At 36.9% G+C, this 27325-nt stretch overlaps 1 protein-coding gene across 1 annotated transcript; it reads left to right on the top strand.

Moving 5' to 3' along the window:
* Nucleotides 1-115: 115 nt before the first annotated feature.
* LOC129414303 (glycerol-3-phosphate acyltransferase 4) lies at nt 116-27325 on the top strand. The gene is made up of 13 exons (XM_055168313.2): nt 116-306; nt 734-1254; nt 6027-6096; nt 9721-10054; nt 15153-15227; nt 15726-15815; nt 17689-17782; nt 17890-18005; nt 18091-18146; nt 19961-20046; nt 20435-20563; nt 21165-21244; nt 24172-27325. Exons 2-13 carry the CDS (start codon nt 1087-1089, stop codon nt 24278-24280), a joined length of 1407 nt encoding a protein of 468 aa, XP_055024288.2. The 5' UTR covers nt 116-306; nt 734-1086; the 3' UTR covers nt 24281-27325.

The following is a 27325-nucleotide window of genomic DNA, read 5'->3' as shown; positions in this document are numbered from 1 at the left end:
GAGCGATTCGACACCTAATTCTTGCGATACTTTGATGGCATACATCGCTCGGTATGCGCAGCATGAAAACTGTTAGCTAGTGTCTTCCTCCGCCCAGTCAGTGGTGTGATACAGACACGCGTCAGGGGTTGTACGTCACTCACGACATGCGGATCTTTGTAGCGGCACCCATCTCGCTCTGCCGGTGTCGGAAAACAACGATGTACCGTTAGTTTTAAAGTAAAAACAGCTAGTAAGTGTTTCAATGTAGCAGCAGTATGTGAAGGACTGATACACGAGCATCAACAAAGCCGATAAACTGTTCATGTAAGTACATTCTTCTTCTTTAACCCGTTATCTAAAAAGCGGTCGCTGACAGAGATTAAGTACTTATAAAGTAATCTATCTGATTAAATATTTCATTAGCAATACAACAGGCTTATAATTTGGTCAGGCGAGGGTAAACACGTGTTTAGTGTGATTTGCATGTGAAAGCTTGGCTAGAGTTGTCTATCTACTACCACTGTAACGTACACTGTAACTTGTATTGTATGACTTGAATATCGGTTTGTTTGAGGTCTCATCGTCTTTGACGATGCATACAGGCTACTTTAAATACTCGATCAACCTGTTGATATGTATTCAATAAGGTGTTCTGTTTAAGAAAGGCTATTCCTGTGTTGACAGCACGGTATAAATTGTGTGCAAACTGTTAATGAACTGTAACCCTCTTTTGTTTCTTCACTTTCTGCAGGATTTCTACATTTCAAAGTTTTCCTTAAAAGAAAAAGTGAATGGCTGTGAATGAATGGCCATATGTTCTTCAGATCTGAAGCGTGTGGAATATGAGAAGCAGTCCTTCGTGGTGCAACACTAAAGGCATCTGAAGCTAAAATTACAGAAGTTTGAGGATAGGCACCGGCATGCACAGAACGATGGGTGTTCTTGTGATCACAGATCGACAGATATGAAGAACTTTATCATTTCATCTGTCTGCGTTATGCAGCCATTCAACATCATGCTTTGGAGAATTTGGCCATAAAACAGCTTGGCAGAGATAATACCCAGTTTTCTCTAAAAGAAAGCCAGTTTTTTATATTTGCAAAAATGGCTCTCTTTGTGTTTCCATTTAATAACCTGCTGTGCATGCTCTTGGGCATCTCTTTCACTGTCTGGTTCACACTACTTTTGGTCTTCATCATCGTTCCTGCCGTTTTTGGCCTGTCCTTTGGCTTCCGCAACCTCTACATGAAGATGCTGCTCAAGGTGTTTAAGGTAAGCTGGGGTAAAAAAGTTAAAGAGCACCAATTATCCTATTCACAATTTTACAGTGTGTATTAGTACATGTTAAAGATATGCAAAAGGTACAAATCCCAAATTAAACAATGACGCGAGTTATCGTTTCCAACTTAACACACGGATTGTAGGCAACAGTTTACATCCTCTGCCGGTTGACATGGTCACGACGGTCATTATCATAATTCGTCCCGCTTTTGAAATACAGCTTGTAAGTAGTATATATTTTCATAGTTAAAGAATTTTGAATAGTGAGTACCCCAAAATTATAATATTTACCATATAAATTGTAAATAAATTGAGCAGATTTACAGAGCAAGTCCATGACATTACACTGCTGTCCTGTCTGATCTAGTTATGTGTACCTTTACAAAAATAGTACTGTTGCATTACTTGGGTACAGTGATCAGACTGAACAACTGCCATATTTATACGCTCTGATATTAACATGGTACTCCATCTTCATCTTTAAAGGGGACATATCATGAAAATCTGACTTTTTCCATGTTTAAGTGGTATAATTGGGTCCCCAGTGCTTCTGTTAACCTAGAAAATGTAAAAAAGAACAAACCATTAACTTAGTTTTGGTAAACCATTCTCTGCAAGCATGTGAAAAATTAGGTAATTGACATTTGGCTCCTCTTGTGATGTCAGAAGGGGATCTTATTATAATAATACCGCCTCTTATTTTGCACTATCCAACCACGACACTGCTATTTATTGCAGAGAGAGAAAGAGACAGATAAAAATGATTGACAGCACAATTGAGTTTTAATTTCAACAAACCATTGTCATTGTGATCAGTGTTTGCATTTCATCAGCTCATTTGCATTTAAAAGGACACACAAAAACAGCACATTTTTGCTCGCACCTACAAAGTGGCAATTTTAACGTGCTATAAAAAATCTGTAGGGTATTTTGAGCTAAAACTTCAGATATGTACTCTGGGGACACCAAAAACTTATTTTACATCCCCTTTAAGCTATTGAAAATTATTTACATATATATGAGCTAATATAGTCTTATGGGCATCTGATAAAAAGTTTGTTGAATGATGAGATATTTTCGTCAGTCCCTAACCTACTGGAATATCAAAAGAGCTTAGTTACTATGTAAGTAATATTTAGTTAACATACAACAAGGTAATGTGTATCAAAGACCAGATGCAAGAGATGAGATCTGCATGAGGAGGATGTGTTGCTCCATTGCACATCTGGTTAATATTTCATGAAATAATTTTCTTTCCTCACAGACACTTAAAGTATTTTTCCACATTATGAGATATCGGAGTGAGGATTTGAGTTTTTTTTTTACTCCAGCTGCGTCTGATTCATTCCCAACACTGAATCTGTTACACAACTGTTCATTCTTATTGCGCGCACAGACATGCACACGCATTCATGTGTATTTAACTGTTTATTGAGATCGTATCCTGGGAAAGCAGTTTTGACGTTGATCAAAATTTGTAACTTACTGTAACTTTTTACAGTTTGTACTTCACATTTAAGTGCAGATTTAAGAGATTTATGTCACAATGAAAATGGCTTGCAAAGAGACTTTTGTTGAAGGATCGTGTGGAGCAAATTATTCTTGACAATAAAACCTACAGCTTGCAAGTGAGCACACCAGAGAGACGTTTCAATTTTCATATGCGAACAGGGTGTTATATGATACAGGGCATCTTAAAGGCACAGGAGCAAAAACAGGGTCAGGGTGGAAAGTGAAATTAACATCCATGAAAATGTAATAAATTAATGTAAGATATAACCAATCGAACACTAATGAACATCACATAATGACTGTTTAGGAATTTTAGGTTTATACAGATTGTCCCATGCTACACTTGTTTAAGTACTCCACAAATTCTCCAATTGTTTACAAATGTTCATTCATAGTCAATAGTTTAGCTTTGGTCTTATTACAAACAGTTTTTAGAATTGCTGATCTGATGGTCATGGTAATTAAATCTACCCACTCCACCTTTTTTAAATCCCCATGCTGTTTTGATTCTCTTGTTAATGTGATGTCACACGAACAAAGCCCCGCCTACAGCCACTGACTGACTGGTTATTTGACCCAAAAGCTCTTCTAAATGTGTTTGTTAGCACATTGTGGCGCTAATATGGCTAAATATACTATTGTCCCAGACTGTATTCACAGGAATCAGGTCGTTTAACTGAAAGCTGCTTGTTTGCATTTAAAGGTACACACATGGAAAAAGCACATTTTTGCTCCCGCCCAAATAGGCACCCCAGTAAGACCAAATTCTGTACTTATAGTCCCATAAATTTGTGATTCTTTTCTGTGACACTGTCACATTTTTCTGCATTTTTACGTGACTGTGTCACATGTTTCTGTTTACGTGTCATTGTCACGTATTGGTTACACAACTGTTTTGTCCTATTGTCTTACCATTGTCGCTTCGGTTTAGGGTTAGATTTACATAAAATGACATCCTTACCCAAACTCTAACCCTAACGCCAGGCGACAATGACAAAAATCATAAAATATTATTATTAAAGTGACATCCTAACCAGTGGCGGCTCGTGATTGCTCATCCGAGGGGCGCTAATTCAAAATAAGTGTTCAGAGTGTTGTGTGTTGTTCCCTTTTCCAAAATATGTGTTCTGTGTTTCGAGAGATCCTGTGTGCATCACGTGTTTTATCAAAATAAGTGCCTGCTGCACACGCGTCAAAACCGTTTATTATAAAAGAGACACTTACGTTCACAGAATACACGCAAGACACTCCCTTAACAGTAAACTTTGATTACGCATGAGATTTTACACTGAAAAAAATTATTCATTGAATTTAATAAATTTTTTAAAGGGGCCATGGCATGAAAATCTGACTTGTTTGTGTTTAAGTGCTATGATTGGGTCCCCAGTGGTTCTATCAACCTAGAAAATGTGAAAAAGATCAACCCAATAACTTAGTTTTGGTAAACCATTCTCTACAAGCACATGAAAAATAGGATGTTGAAATGTGGCTCTCCTTATGATGTCATAAGGAGCTCTTATTATAATAATACCGCCCCTAAATCTGCACTATCCAACCACAGCACTGCCATTTAGTGCAGAGAAAAGCACAATTGAGTTTTAATTGCAGCAAACCACCATCAGTGTGATCATTGTTTGAATTTCATCAGCTCATTTGCATTTTAAAAGACACACCCAAAACGGCACATTTCTGCACACACCTACAAAGTGGCAATTTTAACATGCTATAATAAATTATTTATATGGTATTTTGAGCTAAAATTTCACATATGTGCTCTGGTGACACCAAAGATTTATTTCACATCTCCAAACAAAGTCTTGTGCCATGGCCCCTTTAAGGTAAGTGGTTGCAATCAATTTATTTAAGCTACATTTAAACAAAAGTTTTATATTTTATTTTACTTTACGAATCTTTTTTGTTTAAATGTAGCTTAAATAAATTGATTGCAACCACTTACCTTAAAAAAATTGATTCAATTCAATGAATCATTTTTTTCAGTGTACGAGTATCTTGCAAACGCGAGCGTCTCTTTTATCATAAACCCTTCAGACGTGTCTGCAGCAGGCACTTATTTTGACAAGACACGTAATGCGCACAGGATCACTCAATGCGCAGAACGCACATTTTGAAAAGAGGAACCACACACATGACGGGCTACATACATTTTGTGATGAACTTCGCATCGAGCGCCCTCGAAAAAGAAGTCACCGGCTGCCACTGATCCTAACGCAAACACCAAATCTAACCCTAAACCGAAGCGACAATGGTTTGAAAATAGGAAAAATCAGTTGAGTAACCAATACGTGACAACGACACTTAAACAGAAATACATGATACGGTCACTGAAAACACGGAAAACGTGACAGTGTCACGAAAAAGAATCACAAATTTACGTGACAATAGGTACATAATTTCGTGATACAGGATTGAAATAGGGGGATTTTGGACATCATTGGCATTGGCACACCTGAGACTTCTATTACATCTGGTAAAAATGGCCATAATATGCGGCCTTTAAAAAGAAACTGGCAAACGTTGCCAAGATATCAATGCTTAGACTTTGAGTTGTGTTTTTAGTGCAGCAAGTCAATTGTGTCCATTGTGTGCTGAACATCACACTCAGCTCTTGCTGAATTACCATACTGGCATTATTCCTCCTCCCACATCTTTTCAATAAAGCGCTTGTTGTTCCCCGGGGAAATGTTTCTTTCTCAGCATGTGTGTAGGTTTCTGTCTGTACTGAATGTGTGTTTGCTACAATCCATCTAAATATGTTCTCAAATGAATCATTAAATAGCAAGTTTAATTTTATTGTTTGTTATGAAAAATCCATTATAGGAGGAATTACAGTGTCTCAAGAACTATAATACAGCATTTAATATTTATAAGGCTTAACTGCTACAGTATGTGTTAACTGTTTTTACTTATACATTCGGCAGACGCTTTATTCAAAGCAACTTATAGTGCATTTAAGCTATACATTTTTATCTGTGTGTATGTGTGTGTGTGTGTGTGTGTGCGTTTCATATGAATCGAACCCTTAACGTTTTGTGCTGCTGCTAACAAACACAATGCTTTACCCACTTGAGCTATATGAACACTCCATTCAATAAGGTTATATGTACTAGTGCTATAATTTTCCTCAAATCTTTGTGTTGTTTCTTCACACTGAAATTGTAGCGTCAATTTATTAAGAGTAAATTACATCACACTTTTAAAAAATAGTTGATTTTGTTTCATTTGTTTTCCAGTGGGCCACAATGAGGATGGAAAGAGGAGCCAAAGAGAATAACCATCTTCTGTACAAGACTAACGCTAATGGTATGTGTGAACACAGCACAATACTTTGTCTATTGAAAAAAACATAATATTGTACACATGTGGTGTTTGCTTATCTGCTTGTTAAGCGTCAGTGATGTTGCTTGTTTTGGTGCGTCTCTAAGGGCGCTATTGATCTCCTGGGACATGCAGTGGAGGTTTTTTGTTTTTGTCAGTTAAACCTGCCTACTGAAAGATAAGACAAGGTTAAAGGGATAGTTCACTCAACATTACATTTGTGATTATTTATTTACCTTGATATTTTTCCAAACCTGCATGAGAGACAGATGAAATGAATCACTCATATAAATAAATGGGATACAAAGTCCAGTGTTTTAGTTAATAAAAAAGTCACAGTTAACGTGTTTTTCGCATTTAAGCAGAAAAGAACAGCTTGTGTATGTGTATTATAGACCATTTTGCAAGATGTAAATAACACTGGTCCAGAAGCACTTCCTGTTTCCGTTTTTTTATCACTACATAAACGTTGGAATAAAATACAACCAACAGAAGAAAAAAAGTTAAACAAACATAAGAAATATGTGAAATAAAGAAAACCGTTACAAACTGAAACAGGAAGTGTTTCTGGACAGTGTTGTTCACATCTTGCAAAATGGTCTACAGGAAATATCTGCCCAACCTTTACCTTTATTCAGGACATGCACTTAGAGGGTTTTGCAGCGAAAGACAGTTACATTTGTTAAATACCAGTGAAATGACTGAAGTGACATTTGTGAAAATAGGACATTTAAAGCGACACCATGTAATATTTCAACCTTCATAATAAATTTTCAAGACCCTTGTGATAGTACATCGACTTTAAATAGGTTGAATGACATGTCTACCTACCATAGCCTGACGGGGTCTGTATCGCTTTTACTCATACTTTAAAATTAGGGTTTCTGGTAGTAACCCGAGCACAAAAAAAAAACTACAAAATTCGACTGCTTTACGGCATACGTCACTTCCTCCACACAATTTTTTATTTACATGAATTTTGCTGGAGGCTACTGAAGGACTGTAGAAAGCAACTTCTATTATGTGACTCTGTGGCAATTTTTTATATAAACTCACGATCTTGATTCATACATAAATGCGATCTTCTTTATAAATGACGGCGATTATCTTGCATATAGTTCCCTGTATTCAGATGCTGCGTTCACGTATTTATCTTTCTTTTACTGTCTATGGTATTTACCAGAGGTGGAAAGTAACGAATTACATTTACTCACGTTACCGTAATTGAGTAGTTTTTTGTGTACTATTACTTTTTTAAAATATGTACTTTTACTTAAGTATGTTTTGTTTAACGTATTGTACTTCGCTACATTTTAAATCATATCCGTTACTGAGTAAAAAAATATTTAAAAAAGCAAGGTGATAAAGACGCGCAACGGATGATTGATGGGCGGGGGAACGCGCAAAAAGAACCATGGAGACGGACGAGACAGGCGCGCGCTAATGCAGACCCGCCTCAGTTAAAATCTTATGAAAGAAATCCCTGGTCATATTTAAGCGACCACTTTCCACTGACGGGAAGTGAGTGTTTCATTCCTATGAAAGGTAGGATTCATGCTCTCGAGTACGAAATTGCAGACCGGGTTTTACCGCTCATTTGCACGATGCGTTTTTATTACAATGCGCATTATCCTCCGCAGTCTAGCAGCTTCGCGTCAAGTCAAACACAACTTCAGGTCATTAGACATGAGAGAGAGAGAGAGAGAATACAGGTCTGACATCAGGTACCCAGGTCAGGGAAGCTAGACAATAAACGTGTCAAAAGTATGACATGGCACTCATCTCATTATGCTCATTTAAACTATATATAGTTTAATAAAATAATGTATTTTACCAGCAATACATCAATTACAACCTTACTATAGTGATTGTATTTACAAGCTGCTGACCACCTTCAAAAGTGCATAACTCACATATAAAATCAGTAAATAATTCCATAAATGTTTCTTAGTTTAAAAAAGCTTTTTATTTTATTAACGTTTTGTTATTGCACTTTAATTGTAAAGATGTTCCTACAATTAAAAACTAGTTTGAGATTTATATTCCCTTGTCGTTTTTGAACTATACTAAAATCCTCCATCTCTCCCGCTGTAAAAAAAAAGTTACTTTTACTCTGAGTAAAGTTAAAATGATTTACTTTTTACTTTTACTTGAGTAGATTTTTAGACCAGTAACTTTACTTTTACTTAAGTAAAATATTATTAAAGTAACTTTACTTTTACTTGAGTACAAAATTTTAGTACTTTTTCCACCTCTGGTATTTACATTACAATCCAGGATGCTATAGCAGTCAAACTTGCTCAAACTCACACAGTGTAAAATCAAACCCTATTCATTCACCAATCAGATCCGAGCGTTTCTTCTCTCTTCCTCATTTACTGCGTTCTGCTGTCACTCGCGTGACGTATAACAAAGCGGCAGACCTAAACACATCGGCTTACTTGGATTTGGAGCGACAATTTTCACATAAAAGAGAGGAAAAACGAGCGCCATTGCGGAAAATCCTGGTGGTGAGGGAGAGAGAGACGATGCAACAATATTTGTTTGGAAAAAGGTAAGGAAATACTTCTGGTCGTTTCTCAATTGGAAGGCTGCAGCCTCCGGAGGTCAAATATGCAGGCTGCATACGTCATCAAGCCTGGTTTATTAAGGTAAACTGAGCATTACATTCGCAAGTCATAAGCATACTGCAACAATTTACGATTAACTAAGTATAATAGTCAACTTTATAATTGTTAATATTCTGAAATAAGACAGTCTTCATGACGTATGCAGCTTAGAAATACGACATCCGGAGGCTGCAACCTTCAGATTGAGAAATGGCTTCTGCCACAAGTTCCTCATCAGAAAGTTGTAACATGACTGCGTTTCTCCCTGATGCCTCAAAATGTTGATCGTTTAGCGTTATAAAGGGTTTAGTTTTTAGTTTAGTTTTAAGGTTGGCCAGTCCTTTTCCTTTGCGACAGTGCTGCGGCGCTTGTGGCCTCTAGGGGCACTAGGCGTGAAAAATACATGTCTAGCGCCCCTTAGTGGCCAAAAAGTTCCGCGGTGTGCCTTTAAGTTACTGACTAATAACCTTTTCATTAAAGTGAAATTACTGAACCTAAACATAAGAGCCTGAAAAAAAAAGTACATTTACAAGAAAACATGTCAGGCACACTTTTTGCATATAAGCTCTTCAAACATTTTTACATTTAGCAGACACTTTTAACCAAAGCCACCTGGATATAAGAAACATCACAAGCAGTTTGCCATAACAGTTAACAATTTTTATACAGTACATACATAATATGTAATATATAATATATAATACATCAAATATAGGAGCTCAGATGCAAAAGCCTCTAAACGCCACCTCAGTCACAAATGAGATAATGTTATAAACCGAATGCTCTTGGCACATTTTATACATTTATCAAATACATTTTGCTTCAAATCCACTTAATCCCACCCTCAGGCCATTTAGAAATACCAGTATGTTGGCAAAATCCATAAGGAGTTTGATTAAAAAAAATGCTCATTTACAAGAAAACATGTCAGATGCACTTACAGTTTTGCATTTGAGCTCGTCATATGTTTGTTTATGTTTGCATTGTTATTTTTATTCAGGCATTATTGCTAAAGGGCCTACGTCGCTGGAAGAAGAGCTCAAAGAGATTCGACGAAACGGCTGCAATCGAGAGTCGGAAGGGTCCGGTTCCACCAACACAGGCCACGCCCCTTCCTCCTCTGAGTATGAAGTGTCAGACATCTTCTACTTTTGCCGTCGCGGGATTGAAAGCATCGTAGACGATGAGGTTACCAAACGTTTCACGGCAGAAGAGCTGGAGTCTTGGAACTTATTAACCAGAAGCAACTATAACTTTCAGCACATTAGCACCAGATTGACTGTACTGTGGGGTCTTGGAGTTCTCATTCGTTATGGGTTTCTTCTACCTCTCAGGTAAGCACGAAAACATCTGCTGGGTTTCAGGCCTGGTTTGTTTGAGTTTCTTACACATGTACTCTTATAAGATTATATAAAGGCAAAGAAACCATGACTTATATCATATACACATATACACTCAAGCACTTAAGTAAACCAGCTGTTGCACTCGCATTGCATGCAAATTCATACGCAATTTAACGCAGCGTACGCAAGCACTGCATTTAAACAGTTGCGTAATTCAAAAGTGAAATCCGCGCCCTTCTCTTTCGAAGGGCGCGGATTTTAAATATGTGTTCAAAGTGTCGTGTGTGACTCGTCATGTCAAAATATATGTTTTCAGCGCGTCATGTAACGTATGTGCTTTAGGGTTGCCGCGGTGACGTAATTTTCCCGCCGGTTAATCAGCGCGTCACAAAACCGGTGATACCGGTGTCACCGTGTGGGAGGGGCTTATAAATGCGCATGCAGACGTGCACATTTTACTTTCACTTTTGAATTACGCAACTGTTTAAATGCAGTGCTTGCGTATGCTGCGTTAAATTGCGTAAATAAAAGGTTATTTGCATAAGGCCATCTGATCATTGTTTATGCGTCTCATTTATAATTTCCTGATAACTGCTTCAATCTTTTTTGCGACATTTCTCGTTGTGAATGTTGATATACATGTAAATCTCTCGTTTTAAAGAGCTGAACCATAACTTTTGTTGTGATGACACGCGCGGGACGTGTTTGCGTTCACACAGCAGCTTGTCTGGCAATTTTCTGGGTATTTTCTGGTACCAAAGGTCCGTGTGAATGGGGTTTAAGAAAGTGCAAAAACATGCTAGCCTTTAAGGTGCTATAAGCATAAGCAAAATAATTTTTTTACCCTCTGGTCTCAAAACCAAAGCGTTTCTGGTGTAGTCTCAGTTTTATGACACTGCACAATATACCAAAACCATTGAAATATCGAACATAAAGTGATATATGTTATGTTGAAGTGTTTAATTATTCAGAAAGAAGTTCAATTCCACACCGGAGCTCAGAATGATAAACTCTTTACTTCATATGCCACACATTCTCACAACGCATGCGCACACTCTGAACCCCCGTAACCTTGGTTGTCTTGGAAACCGCGAGTAAGAATACAACAATATGAATATTGCAGTGGTGTGCAATAAATTAGCGATTTCATTTTAAAGGTGCTATAGAATGTAAAACTGTATTTATGTAGGCATAGATGATTAATAAGAGTTCTGTACATGGTAAAGACATATCGTGAGCCTCAAACACGATTGTTTCCTCCTTCTTATCTAAACCTCATCCATAACATAATGTTGTTACAATGCTAAAAACAAAGTTGTGACCGCTGCAGAGTAAGTGTTATATGCTAGTTAATGCTATTTGGTAGCGTTAAGGCTGGAGATCTACTATTAACGTTACAGTTATCAGGGTTCCCACGGGTCCTTGAAATCCTTGAAAGTTTGTGAATCTGGGGTAAAAAATTCAAGGCCCCGGGAAGTTTTTGAAAATATCCATACATAGATACAGATCAATGAAAGTGCTTGAATCTATATTATGCAAGAAGTTTTCTGGAAAAAATTCCAAATTTTTCCCTGTGTAGTTTAGGACAATATCATAAAAATTCTAGACTTTTTAAGCACACGTGCTAAACTGTTCACTTTAAATGCTTTTATCTTCTGTATGCGAATGTTAATTCATACCAAATTGCATAGTTGTGTTTGACACATGAAAACATCTTTGGTTACGTATGTAACTGTTGTTCCCTGAGAAGGGAACGAGACGCTGCGTCTCCCTTGCCATACTTCCTGCGTCCCTGTAACGCCGTCTTTGGCAATATTTCAGATAGCGATATACTTCCTGACTCCCGCATCACCCTGTCTTTGTCGTTAAGCCTCACCATTGGTTGAATTTGATATATACATTCAGAAGCACTTACCCCTGAAAGCGTCCCCAAAGTGTCACCGCAGTGACGCAGCGCGAGTTCCCTCGAAAGGGAACTGTAACAATGTATCTTAAAAGGAAACACGATGTAACCTTGCTCTCACTTGAAATTTGTCCCCACATTTAGTCCTTGAATTTGAGGGTATTGCACCTGGAAAGTCCTTGAAAGGTCCTTGAATTTAAAGTTAACTAAGGTGTGGGAACCCTGACCTAATAAGTTACATACCGTCTATGTACTGTAGATATCAAAGAACAACGTAACATATTGTATCAATCCATTATTTAATACTTCAAAAATTAACATATGGTCAAAGTTGTGAATAATATAGAATCTGGCAAACAGATGTTAGTTGTGAAATTCTTTTATTCCAGTTTAATATCCAGAGACAACTGTCAGTAATATGTGAGACGGTAACAAATAGCTCAGTGTTGCTATCAAAACATACCGTTGTTTAGAGATTAACAACATTTCACACCTGTTCAAACCTGAGGGAACCTGACTTCATGCAACCAATAATAATTACTGCAGAAACATCTAGTTTAAAAAAAACAACAACTAAAAGATAATGAAGTTCTGAGCATGTTCTAGCACACTGTATCCCAAACCTGTTCCTGGAGGCACACGCCAACACTAAACATCCAAATCTTCCTATTCAAACACACCTAAATCTACTCAACAGCTCAGTAAAGTTTTAAGATGGGAAATAATGGAGTCAGATGTGGAGTCAGATATCCAAAATGTGCACCGTTGGTATGCTTCCAGAAACAGGGTTGGGAAACACTGTTTTAGCAAAAACAAATTGTTTGGATATTAAATTACATTGCAGTGGCAGAATAGTTTATCAAAAAAATGAAAATTCTCTCATAAGTTACAACTATAGATGTATATGACTTTATCTTGCTTTGAACACAATGAATAGTTGTATAATAACATTTTAAACTTATAACTCAAAATGTTCGGCATGTCAGTAACTTAAAATAATAATGTTTCTAATATGTCAAATTTGGATAAACTATTCTTTTAACTTATCTGTTTTGAGTTATAAGAAATAATGGTCAAGCCTTATTTTTGATAAGCCTATATTAAAACACTGATGTTGCTTAAATAAGGTCCATTTCTAAGTGCAGTCTCTTTTGCCCTGTTATGGCGCACAGGTCTGAATTTAGTGTCTTAAAATACAGGCTAATTCTGCCTTCCCTCAGGGCCATATGGAGCTTGTGTAGGATTAATGTCAGTCAGGGCAATGACCTCAACCCACATTCCTTTATAGAAACTCCTTACTATCCCGTGTGCATGTTTGAGATAAAGAAGTGTGCTCTGAGCTCTGTTTAATCAGCTGTCCCCTTCTGGGTATTGTGGGGTTAATTGAATCCAAATGCTCCATGTCAGCTCTCAAATCTTTTTGGAATGTAACTTTGACATGTATGAAAGGGAAAGTTCACACCAAAATGACAATTTTGTCATAAATCACTTACCCCTGTCTTTCTAAACCACCAAAAGTCCTCTATATTGTCTATAGAACACATTTTTTGATGAAAATAAGTTAATCAGTAGTTCAATAATAATATTATGATGGGACAAGAACACTATTGTGCGCAAAGAAAACAAAACAAAAACAAAATTTTATTTATTTAACAATTTGTTCTCTTTCTTAGTCTTTCAGTGCGCATTCACGAGCAGACTACAGCGCATGTTGCTAACGTCACATGCTGACGTAGTTGCCAGCGTACAGACACTGAATACGCTGGCAAGTAATTTATGAATTTATATGGGCTGTTTAAAGGAACAGTATGTAGGATTGTGGCCAAAACTGGTATTGCAATCACAAAACTTGGGCTAAAACTGGTACTGCAATCACACAACTGGTGGCCGATACACAAAATGACAACATAAACATCAGTTGAGGGCTGCAACTCCACTTTTTAAATGACAATATCCTGGCCGGACCACTGTTGTGAGTGATATAAGTATTTGAAATGAAAATGATTTCTTAATGTCTAGTGACATATCAGGGCCATTTTGTGATTAATTTATATAAATTTCTTACATACTCTTCTTTTAAAAGGAAAAAAAAACATTGGCAATTTCGTCAACAAAGTGACGTTATCAGCAGGTGACGTTGGCAGCATGCACCGTAGTCTGCTCATGAACGTGCCCTGAGGGTCCATGGAGGAGAATAAAATGTTGAATAAAATCGTTCGTTTTGTTTTCTTTGTGCAAAAAAGTGTTCTCGTGGCTTCATTATATGACTATTGAACGAATGATGGCACATGGACCATTTTGGCGACGTCTTTCATTCTTTTCTGGGAAAGAGATTGTGAACCGAGAGTCTGGTCACGCTCCATTGCAAAGCGTTACTTCCATTAACTCTTTCACCGCCAGCGTTTTTTAAAAAAGTTGCCAGCCAGCGCCAGCGTTTTTCATGATTTTCACCAAAGTTTAATGCCTTCCAGAAAATGTTCTTATTTAAATATATAAACATACAATATACCAAATGAAAGAACAGACCCTCTGCTTTCAAACAAAAAAAAGTTTCATCCTACCTTCAGTAGTTCTTTTGTAATCAGCTTTTGAATATGGGTAGGTTTCTGCAAAAACACCGCATTTTGAGAAAAAAGCAGAAATAATGCAATTTTTGTGACGGACTTTTCATAGAGATCCCATTCAGAGCGATCTTTAAAACAGACACGGACATGCAGCCGCTTGCCATAGGACAATACTTCCGGGTTTAAAAAGTTGCGGAAGGGCGCAACACCCCCCTCTGTTAGCTGATTGGACCTGCAGATTTTTGCAGGAGAAAACGAAACTCTACACAGCAGTCCCAGACGTAGTACTGAAGCGAAATGAAAATTAAGTGGAAGCACATAGGAGGGCGGAGCATGATTTTTGAAAAACACTTTGGAAAAGGGAGTCGAGTACCAAAACACACTTGTAGCCAATCAGCATTAAGGGGCGTGTCTACTAACAGACATCCTTTCCTGGGTTGCGTGTGTGGGACGGGTCTTTCAAAAGAAAGGTCCAAAATCTGTTGGCGTAGGGTCGTATTTGTTTAGGTGATTTCAAATGTAAACATTGGCTTTCTGAGATCATGCACCCCGCCTTTAATTAAAGTAAAGAGTAATAAAATCAAAGGCAAAATTTTTAAAGTTTTGTGTTTTCCATTAACAGGTTAACATTAGCATTCACAGGAGTCAGTCTGCTGGTCGTCTTCACCACCATGATTGGTCTTTTGCCCAATGGGAGGTAGGAAGAAAGTTTTTTTTTTTATTCATGATATCAGCATTATGTTGACCATCCACCCTTAAAGGTGCAGTGTGTAGGATCTCTTGACAGAAATGCAATATAATATACATAACTGTGGTGTATGAACTGTATTGTTTTTATTACCTTCGAATGAGTCATTTTATCGACATACACCGCAAGTCCCCTTACATGGAAGTCGCCTTCATGTTTCTACAGTAGCCCTAAACGGACAAACTGCTCTACAGAGCACGTTTTCTCACTATTTTGTCTCAAACAATGGCGTGTATGTCCTTTGGAGGCTACTGCAGCTTCTCTATGCGTTTCGAAAGGGAGGGATTAGCTGTGGACTGAGCCGTTGGTTGCAATTCACAGTCTCACCACTAGATGCCGCTAAAATCTACACACTGCACCTTTAACTGAATATCAGGAATTTAGTAAAATTTCGATTATATGGTGTAATCCAATGATACAGATGTTCATATGTCCATGTGTTTACAGGATGAAACGTTTTCTCAGTGAGAAAGTGCACCTGATGTGTTATCGTATCTGTGTAAGAGCGCTGACCGCTATCATCACATACCATCACAGGTAGGAGCGCACAGCCTACAGATGGTAACTTAGTAGGAGAAGAAATATCAGAAATATGTAAGCATAGTGCTGATGTTAAAGTACAATGTAGAACACATTTTTCATATAATAGAGCCAAAACGTGAATCCAGTGTCATGATGTTTGGGATTCAGTTCAAACAGGTTTTATCTCTCCCAGGCATCTTCTCGGTTGACATTTACTGTTATCTCATATGCAAACAGAGTGGTGTCAGAAATCATGACCTTGTGAGCTAACACTGGTTTGATAAACTGACTTCACTATCTATATTCAGAATGTAATAAGTATAGACAGTCTCTCTTTTTTACGACTGTTCCCTTGAACAGGGAAATACATTTTTTATGTCAAACTGGTTCTTTTAATTAGTCATTCAGAACTTTCCAGCATCATAACAATGAGTGAGATATTACTAAACTGTTTGTTTTGAGGGAAACACTATTAGATTTTGCTTTGGTCTTTGTGTGATTTTTACATTCATAATCTATGTATTTCCTATATGACGTCCACAGATACAAGCTTGTAATGTCAGAATCATAATGTAATAAAGTATTTAAAGTAGACTGCAGTTGAGTGCTTTTATAACATGACAAGCTAAATTGAACAGTGATGGCCAGTAAGTGTCCATCATACGTAGGAAGTCCTTCAAGACTTAAAGGATTAGTCCATTTTCTTGGGGGAAAAATCCAGATGGTTTGCTCACCACCATGTCATCCAGAATGTTGGTGTCTTTCTTTGTTCGGTCGAGAAGAAATTGTGTTTTTTTTAGGAAAACATTGCAGAATTTTTCTAATTTTAATGGACCCAACATTTAATACTTAACTCAACACATAACAGTTTTTTTCAAAGGAGTTTCAAAGGACTATAAACGATACCAAACGAGGCATAAGGGTCTTATCTAGCGAAACGATTGTCATTTTTGACAATAAAAAAAACAAATATACACTTTAAAAGCACAACTTCTCATCGTGTAGATCCGGTCATGATGCGCCAGCTGACCCCACTACGTCACCGCAATACGTCATGAAGTCAAGAGGTCACAGAGGACGAACGCGAAACTCCACCCCAGTGTTTACAAGCGTCTTGAAAGAGGACCGTTCCTACGTTGTTGTATGTCAACTGATACTAATTAATGTCTTTGTGGCAGTTTCTTGTTTAAAATGGTCCGCAAATGTGCGTTTTATATATCTAACACGTGACCTCCCTACGTCACTACGCATTTACGTTAGGTCGCGCTGGACCGGACCTTGACGAAAAGTTGTGGTTTAAAAGAGCATATTTGTTATTTTTCTTGTCAAAAATGACAATCGTTTCGCTAGATAAGACCCTTATGCCTCGTTTGGGATTGTTTATAGTCCTTTGAAACTCCGTTGAAAAAAACTGTTAAGTGTTGAGTTAAGTATTAAATGTTGGGTTCTATTAAAGTCCATTAAAATTAGAAAAATTCTGCAATGTTTTCTTCAAAAAACATAATTTCTTCTGGACTGAACAAAGAAAGACATCAACATTTTGGATGACATGGTGGTGAGTAAATTATCTGGATTTTTCTTTTAAGAAAATGGAATATTCCTTTAAGTTTAAAAAGCAACTCAAGATGCATCTCATGAGTCTAAGTATAAGATTGTATTCTTGTTTAACAATTATCGACAGTGCCTGGCAGTAATTTGAGTCCTCATTGAAAACCTGGGAATAAAAAGGTTCAGGGTTGTCTGGGATTTTAATAGGTTTACAATATCAATAATAGCTTCTCTCAGCATGAATTGTGTGTTACATTACAACATATATTAGTGACCTTGACTTTGGGTCACTATTTACACTTATTGCTAACAATTGCCTCTGTGCTTTTCTCTGAGATAGTGAAAATAAACCCAAGAATGGAGGTATTTGTGTTGCCAACCACACGTCACCCATTGATGTCATTATACTGGCCAGTGATGGATGCTATGCAATGGTTAGTGTTTGTTTGCTTTCACTGCACTGCATCCACTATATAAAGGGTTAATTATCATGTATTTGTACGTAAAGGGTTAATGTAGGTGGTTTGTTTGTGTATTATAGGTCGGTCAGATTCACGGTGGGCTGATAGGGGTAATTCAGAGGTCCATGGTGAAAGCTTGTCCACACATCTGGTTCGAGCGCTCCGAAGTCAAAGATCGCCATCTAGTGACTCAAAGGTAACACAACATGACTGCTCATTTTAATGGCTTTTAATAAACATATGTGCCATCTTTGTTATTAATTAAATGAGTTTTATTTCAGATTGAGCGATCATGTCAAAGACAAAACCAAACTGCCCATCCTCATTTTTCCTGAGGGTAAGGTTATTCTCATTTTTAGAAATCAAACTTTGTGCGCAAAGGAGGAATTGTAACATTTTATTATTTTTCATACTGTAATCACAGACTGGTTTAAATCTACATGCCGTCTTTTGGTATTAAAACATTTTATGAGGTATCTGTAGTAGTACCATTAATATATTTATACTGAGATAGATTTGATAGTTTTTTTGAATACAGTAAGAAGTCAAAATGTTACAATTGCCCTCAGCTGCTGGGGATGTTGCAACCATTTAAGTGTATTTTGAAAAAGAACACAACTTTTATTCTCAAAGTATTAACCTCTTAAGACCTGGTGTGTGTTCACATACATGGACATCAAATTTTTTGTTGTGTGCACCATAATACTTAATTCTGTGTAACTGGAACATGTTGTACACAAACTTGGACAATTATACTGCTTCATGTTCAAAGAAAAATATTCCCAAAGAAAGTTCTTCCCAACCCCAAATAGCTGGGAGAAATCTGAAAAAAGACAAACCAAAGTTCAGGGCTTAGAGGGTTAATAGCATTGATTTAATATTTTGTATTATTACTGAACAGATTTTAAGAGGTACTATTACTATAAATGTAAAATGGATCCAGGTTTCTGTGCCTCAATTGGTAGGATCAGAAATACTAATAAAAAAATGTGTTACTTAAGTGCACTAATAAAATGTAAAATTTTTATATAAGCATCTCCCTAATGCTTAAAAGTAAATGTATTCAAAGCTCATAAATAAAATTTAAAGTGTGATCTACATTATAACAGGGCTGCCTAATGATTAGTCACAACTATTCGTTTGCAGAATAAAAGTTTTTGTTTGCATACTTATTATACACAGTACATCAAAAAAAAAAAAAAAAAATATATATATATATACTCACATGTACATTTAATTTTAAAGAAAAAAATATTAATAAAATAAATATTAAAGGCGGAGTCCATGATGTTTGAAAGCCAATGTTGATATTTGAAATCACCTAAACAAACACACCCCTACCCCAATAGAATCTGGACCTTCTGTTGATAGACCCGCCCCACACATACGCAACCCGGCATTTGATTTGATTTGATTGGCTATAAGTGTGTTTTGGTAGTCGGCCCGTCTCCTTTTCCAACGTGTTTTTCAAACATTGTGGACTCCGCCTTTAATTATGATATAAATTATATGTAAATCTACAAATGTTTATTCACATGCAAATATTTCTTAAATATATAGATGCATTTGTGTGCATTTATACATAATTATTATACACATTACACACGCATTTAATATGTAAACAAAAACTTTTATTCTGCAAATTAATCATTAGGCAGCTCTACATTATTATCATCTTAATCATAAGGGTCAAATTTTTATTTAAATTATGGATCATCTGAAAGCTGAATAAATAAGCTTTCAGTTGATTTATGGTTTGTAGGATGGGACAATATTTGGGAACTTTTTGAAAATCTGGAATCTGAGGGTGCGAAGAATTAAAATATTGAGAAAATCACCTTTTAAATTTGTCCTAATAAAGTCTTTAGCAAAACGTATTACTCATGATGATAAATACATTTTTGATAAAATTACCGTAGAAATTTATAAAATATCTTCATGGAACAAGATCTGTACTTATGGCTTAATGATGTTTGGTATTTAAAAAAATCGAAAATTGGTTTTGTGATCAATGGTCACATGTAAGAGAGAAATATATATTATACTAAGTTTACTTCTTTTATTATACATGTGTTTAATATGTGAGGTAATTTTAAGGGTTGTGTTACCCTATTATGTTGTTTTTATGTTAAGTGTGTAATTTTTCTCCAGGTACCTGCATTAACAACACATCAGTAATGATGTTTAAGAAAGGAAGCTTTGAAATTGGCTCTACTGTCTACCCTGTTGCCATTAAGGTAAGCAATATTCAGTTCTTCATAAAGTATTAGCATAGACTGCAACACTTTGGCAACTACAAACCATTACTTTGCCCTTATGGCACCAGATTCTCTTTTAAATCTTAATTTAAAATTATCACAACGTCTTAATTACTCCCCACATGCCAATTCTCCTTAGACATGTGACCCGCACCATCCTTTCACACTTTAGATATTCTGGACATGGACTGGATTCACATATTTACAAATATACAAATGCAATTTTTTAACAAGGTGCATTGTGTAACTTTTAGAAGGATATCTTGACAGAAATGCAATATAATATAGATAACTATATTATGAGTTGTGTATAAATATATTGTGATGGTAATGGTGATTCATTTTTATTTGTCCATTGTGTGTACAGTATGACCCAAGGTTTGGCGACGCCTTCTGGAACAGCAGCAAGTTCGGGATGGTGAAATATCTGCTCTGTATGATGAGTAGCTGGGCGATCGTCTGCAGCGTGTGGTACCTGCCTCCCATGACCCGCCGGGTAAAGCCAACACACATGAAACCTCTTTAATCTCTGAATATACTATGACTGAAGTAAAATCTCTGTGGCATAAAAGACTTGCCTTGCTTTTACTATTTTTGCATCGCTGCGTTTAGTAGACAAATCGGGCACAAATTTGCCCTGTGTGGGCTAGATTTCTCAATGCTATTCGTCGACCCGCCACAGATTGGAAATGAACATCTGCGTTTGCATATGGGCATGCAAATAAACAAATAGGCCATTGCTTTCCATGCTTGTTTAGGCACCTGGCTCTTCAAACGCAAACGGCCATAGGTAAATTTACCACAGGTAAATCATTGTGTCATCATGAGTCGCTCCATAATTAAATGGCACAGAAGTCTTTTACCGAAAATCACTAATGTAGTAACACTGCTTTATTTATTACAATTCAATAAAGTTTAAAGGGACTATTTTCAGGTGCTGCATAATATCATTAGCTGAATGGATTCCAAAAAGGTAAAAATCAAATGTTTAACTCTGGGGGAGCTGGAAAATGAGCATATTTTTTTTGAAAAGTGGAGTGTCCCTTTAAACTTTCCCTTAATGTTTAAAGTCCTATAAGCATCTCTTCCCTCTGCAGGAAGATGAGGATGCAGTGCAGTTTGCTAACAGAGTAAAAGCAGCCATTGCCAGGCAGGGTGGTCTGGTGGACCTGCTGTGGTAAGTGGGCTCTAAATTTGATTCGGTTCATAAATGTGCATGTAAATACATCTGAGAAATCTTCTTGTGGTTTTTAGTATAGCTTTAAAATAAAACGTACATTTAAATACATTTTAATTATGATGACAGTATGAGTTTGAATAGCAGTTTACATCAGTATAATAAACTTAATATCAGTTTACATACATAGTACAGATTTTATCCTGGACATAGAAGCTGAGCTATAGGAGCGTTGTAACACTCTTATGAAAGCGAAATTTACTTTACTGATGTTTTGTAACAAGTCTTTTTTTGGCTTTACTTAAGTGTGAATCTGTTAAGAGTTTTGCAACATTGTTGCGTGACGTTTATCTGATTCAACTGTTGCTCACCAAATATGAAGTTCCTGCTCAATTTCAGATGTAGACTCAACAACTACTGTAGTTGAGTTAAATGGAAGCAGTTTCATAATATTTGACGAGGCCCATTTTCCTGTTTTGAACTATTTTTCATCATTCAATTGGGTCATAAGTTTTTTGTTATTTCTCTGAACTTTAAATTATATACATGTGACCATGGACCACAAAACCAGTCAAGTTGAACGGGTGTATATATGAAACAACAACCAACAATACATTGTATAGGCCAAAATTATCTATTATATATATATATTAAAAAATTTATTTATTATTAGTTATTAGGGATGTAACGATTCAATCGCAGTCCGCATTAAAAATGCCTGTCTGAAATCGATTCTGAATCGCAAGGCTGCAATTCTTGGTTTCATGCACAGCTTGTGCGTGTACTACGGCATTTGGTCAGTAAGAAGTCCTTATCAATCTAAAATCATTATGAGTCGGAGTTGTTTATAACGTGCATTTAAAAAAGCAACACTCGTTAAATAAAAATCATTCAAAACACACCTTATTATCATGAAAATACCTGAAACAATTTGAAGAACAGCAATATAAATATTCCTGCAGACATTTCCTGGGATAGCGTTTGCAATGCTACTTCTTCTGTGGCACAAAAGGAGTTTCTGCATGAGCGCGCCCCCTAGTGTTCGGATGTGCCGGGATTTCACCGTAATATATTCAAATTCATTCATTGAGAAAACGCGCATTTACACGGTTATTCGTTACACCCCTATTAGTTATTATTCGCTAAGGACTTCATTTGGACAACATTAAAGGTGATTTTCTCAGTATTTTGCACCGTCAGATCCCAGATTATTCAATTTGTTGTATCTCAGCCAATTATTGTCCTATACTAACAAAACATACATCAATTGAAAGCTTATTTATTCAGCTTATTTATCATTATGACTGGTTTTGTGGTCCAGGGTCACATGTACAGTGAGAAATATAAGTATTTGAACACCCTGCTATTTTGCAAGTTCTCCCACTTAGTAATCATGGAGAGGTCTGAAATTGTCATCGTAGGTGCATGTCCACTGTGAGAGACATAATCTAAAAAAATATGCAGAATGTATAATTTTTTTAAACTATTTATTTGTATGATACAGCTGCAAATAAGTATGTGAACACCTAGTCTATCAGCTAGAATTCTGACCCTCAAGACCTGTTAGTCTGCCTTTAAAATGTCCACCTCCACTCCATTTATTATCCTAAATTAGATGCACCTGTTTGAGGTCGTTAGCTGCATAAAGACACCTGTCCACCCCATACAATCAGTAAGAATCCAACTACTAACATGGCCAAGACCAAAGAGCTGTCCAAAGACACTAGAGACAAAATTGTACACCTCCACAAGGCTGTAAAAGGCTACGGGGAAATTGCCAAGCAACTCGGTGAAAAAGGTCCACTGTTGGAGCAATCATTAGAAAATGGAAGAAGCTAAACATTACTGTCAATCTCCCCCGGACTGGGTCTCCATGCAATATCTTACCTCGTGTGGTCTCAATGATCCTAAGAAAGATGAGAAATCAGCCCAGAACTACACGGGAGGAGCTGGTCAATGACCTGAAAAGATCTGGGACCACCGTTTCCAAGGTTACAATGGGTAATACATTAAGACTTCATGGTTTGGAATCATGCATGGCATGGAAGGTTCCCCTGCTTAAACCAGCACATGTCCAGGCCCGTCTTTAGCATGCATGGAGTCATGGCAGAAAGTCATGTGGTCAGATGAGACCAAAATATAACTTTTTGGTCATAATTCCACTAAACTTGTTTGAAGGAAGAAGAATGATGAGTACCATCCCAAGAACACCATCCCTACAGTGAAGCATGGGGGTGGTAGCATCATGCTTTGGAGGTGTTTTTCTGCACATGGGACAGGGCGACTGCACTGTATTAAGGAGAGGATGACCGGGGCCATGTATTGCAAGATTTTGGGGAACAACCTCATTCCCTCAGTTAGAAGATGGGTCGAGGCTGGGTCTTCCAACATGACAATGCCCCGAAGCACACAGCCAGGATAACCAAGGAGTGGCTCTGTAAGAAGCATATCATAGTTCTGGCGTGGCTAGCCAGTCTCCAGACCTAAACCCAATAGAGAATCTTTGGAGGGAGCTTAAACTCTGAACCTGACTGATCTAGAGAAGATCTGTGTGGAGGAATGGGACCAAATCCCTCCTGCAGGGTGTGCAAACCTGGTGAAGAACTACAGGAAACGTTTGACCTCTGTAATTGCAAACAAAGGCTACTGTACCAAATATTAACTTTGACTTTCTCAGGTGTTCAAATACTTATTTGCAGCTGTATCATACAAATAAATAGTTAAAAATCATACATTGTGATTGCTGGATTTTTTTTAGATTATGTCTCTCACATTGGACATGCATCTTCGATGACAATTTTTGACCCCTCCATTATTTCTAAGTGGGAGAACTTGCAAAATAGCGTGGTGTTCAAATGCTTATTTTCCTTACTGTATGTCTGTGCCGTAGATTGTAAACTTTTGAACTGTGTTTGTGGTGACTTTAGGGATGGTGGGCTAAAACGTGCAAAAGTGAAAGATACTTTCAAAGAGGAACAACAGAAACTCTACAGCAAAATTTTGGTTGGAACGCAAGAAGACCGCAGTCGCTCTTGATAGGACAAAGATGAATCAGGTGAGGACCAGAGAGCCCAAGACGTTTTAGAGACCTGGAAGATGATGTTGTGATCCTGATCCCGGATTAAATTCACTTCTTGTTTGCCAACGCTTGGTCCATTATAGGTCAGGTTTTGGGCTTGCACCACTGACATGCAAAAGTTTTGATGTGTAATGTACACTGTCGCTGTGTTCAGTCTAAAGCACTGTGGGTGCTTGCCGCCAAAGGGTCCTGGAGATGCAGTGCAACAGTTCAGCTGTTCCTCAGTAATAGTAGTATCATCTTTTTTCATTTGTTACTTGCTTTGTTTACAATTGTTTATGTGCGTGTTTTTTGTTATTTATTTTATTAGTTACTTTAAATGCAGATGGCAGTAATCAGTATGGCCAGATGACCGATTTTGGGAATTCACTAAGGATAAATAGTGCCTTTGGATAGCACTGTGTACTTGACTAAATCTGTGCTGATCACAGTTGTGCAGTCCAAAGAAAATGTATAATGGGAAAACTGAAGTACTTGCGGTTAGTGAAACAAAACACAGGGCTATGCGATGATATACAACATGCAAATGTGGTGCAGTTCTTTAGTGTGTTCACCCAAAATGTGATGGCAATGCTGTATGTAAAGACTGAAAGCAGGTGTCAGAGATTTCTCCTGAAGCCATAATCTATCTCTCTGTGATAAATCTACTGCAAGGGTCATTTTAAAGGGGACATTTTACAAGACTTTTTTAAGATGTAAAATAAATCTTTGGTTTCCCCAGAGTATGTATGTGAAGTTTTAGCTCAAAGTATCATGTAGATAATTTATTTTAACATATTAAAATTGCCACTTTATAGGTGTGTGCAAAAAAGCTGTTTTTGGGTGTGTCCTTTTAAATGCAAATGAGCTGATGAAATAGAGACAGAGCGCAACGCGTCATAACCTGAAGATCACGCCCACCGGGGGGAATGCAGTCCCTCCGTCTCCATTGACTTTGTATTGAGAGGCTGCCTCTTTGTCATTTCTGGCTTGTGAAAAGGGCAGAGTAATGCCTGGGGGCTGCTGTGTGACAGGATGTGCAGCTAGCAAGCCAGGAAACCCAGAAATAAGTTTTTATAAGCTGTCGACCCCAAAAAACTAGCGTTTAAAGACACAAAAGTGGATACAGGCAACTTTTTATAGTACTATTATTATTAGAACCGTAGTGGGCGATCCACTTTTGCATCTTTAAACATTCGTTTTTTGGGGTCGACATCTAGGGCTGTCACATTTATGAAATTGTGTCGATTATGACGATTAATTGTCTATTTTATTGCTTTGACATTTAATTCTCATACATTTTTTTTCTTTGTTTATGAAATAATTTTCACTAGTGTTGTGATTATTTAAATTAAATATTTTGCAAGGTGTACCTGTCAATATTAATTACACATAACACTTATTTAAAAGTAATCTGTCTCATTTATACAGGCGCTGCAGCTCCCCCTTGTGTTTTTAGAAGAGATGTGCAATCATTGCGGTGATCTGAAATCATCACGATGAGGTCAAACATAAACGTTATTTAATCATTGTGACTTGTGACAGCATTGTAGACAGCTTATAAAAATGTATTTCTGGGTTTTTTTGCTTGTTGGCTGTACACCTTGTCACACAGCAGCTTTTGGGAATTGTTCTGTTTTTGTTATGGACCGGAAATGACAAGGAGGCAGCCTCACGTAATGCGGGGTCGGTGGAGACGGTTGGATTGTTTTCCCCCAGGTGGGCGTGGTTTTTAAATTAGCATAACTGCGCTCTGTCTCTATACAAACACTGATCACCATGATGGTGGTTTGTTAAAATTGAAACTTATTTGTGCTGTAAATTATTTACTCTCTATGCACTACACGGCAGTGCCGTGGTTGCATAGTGCAGATTTAGGGGCGGTATTATAAGTATTATAATAAGATCCCCTTCTGACATCACAAGGGGAGCCAAGTTTCAATTACTTATTTTTTGCTTGCAGGGAATGGTTTACCAAAACTAAGTTACTGGGTTAATCTTTTTCACATTTTCTAGGTTGATAGAAACACTGGGGACCCAATTATAGCACGAAAAAGTTCATGATATGTTCACATTAATGCTTTTAACAGGAGAAGAAAGCAGAAGTATGAAAATTTTTTAATTTGAAAGACATTACGTTGGTTATACTGACCTTTGCAGACGGAAATCCTACTGTAATTATTCAGAGTACCTCTGTACAAACAATCAAACCTTTTATAGTAAAATAGATCATTTTTGTCTCAAACTTTTGTGAATGTAAACAAGATTTATTTGTCATCCACTACTCCTTGCTATCACATCTAAAATCCCCACATAAGAGTCTTAATGATTTTGGCTAAGTAATGGCTGATTGAAATCTCTTAACACATTCATGTCCTTTAAATGTTGTGGAAATCCAAATTAAAATCATAGAATCCAATGTTTAAACAACACTATGAATATGTATGCATTGCATACGTACAATTAACTAGATCTAAAACTACACTGTAAAAATACTTTGCTGCCTTCATTTTTTTTGTTAAATCAAGTTGATTCAACAAAACATTTTAAGGCAGCAAAGTATTTCTTACAGTGTATGAAACTTTGACACTAAGGGATTAATGACAATGAAGTTGGTTGATATACTTCCTATTTCTAGAACAGTTACCTTACTGTGAGGATTGATGGAATGGAAAAAGAGCCTAACACCAAATTGATTTGAATCTCAATGAGGCTTGTATGAATGCTTAGTAAAAAAAAATCATCAATATAGGAATCAAAGTTTTCAGTACAGTTTTTATACAAGATAAAGTATGACAATACCTTGTTGATCATTTATATACTTTTGATAACTTTGGAAGTTATGTATTAATCCAAATCATTTTTAAAGTCAAGTCTTTTCTAAAGAGATGAAGTACAGCTGCAAGACTATGCAAAAATACAACATATGGGAATTGTTCTCCATATTGTACATGTTAAACAGTTACTGAGTGTGTATGAATATAGATACTTCAAGAGAGAATAAATAAACTTGTTACACATCA

Source organism: Misgurnus anguillicaudatus, chromosome 5, assembly GCF_027580225.2.
Source record: "Misgurnus anguillicaudatus chromosome 5, ASM2758022v2, whole genome shotgun sequence".
Classification (NCBI taxonomy): Eukaryota; Metazoa; Chordata; class Actinopteri; order Cypriniformes; family Cobitidae; genus Misgurnus; species Misgurnus anguillicaudatus.
Note: the sequence above shows the minus strand (reverse complement) of the source record. Positions and strands in the feature narration are given on the sequence as shown.

Coding starts and splice junctions, on each gene's coding strand:
- LOC129414303 (XM_055168313.2), top strand. CDS start 1,087: ATGGCTCTCTTTGTGTTTCCATTTAATAACCTGCTGTGCATGCTCTTG. Junction 20,564..21,164: donor TGCCTCCCATGACCCGCCGG/GTAAAGCCAACA, acceptor TTCCCTCTGCAG/GAAGATGAGGATGCAGTGCA. Junction 21,245..24,171: donor GGTCTGGTGGACCTGCTGTG/GTAAGTGGGCTC, acceptor TGGTGACTTTAG/GGATGGTGGGCTAAAACGTG.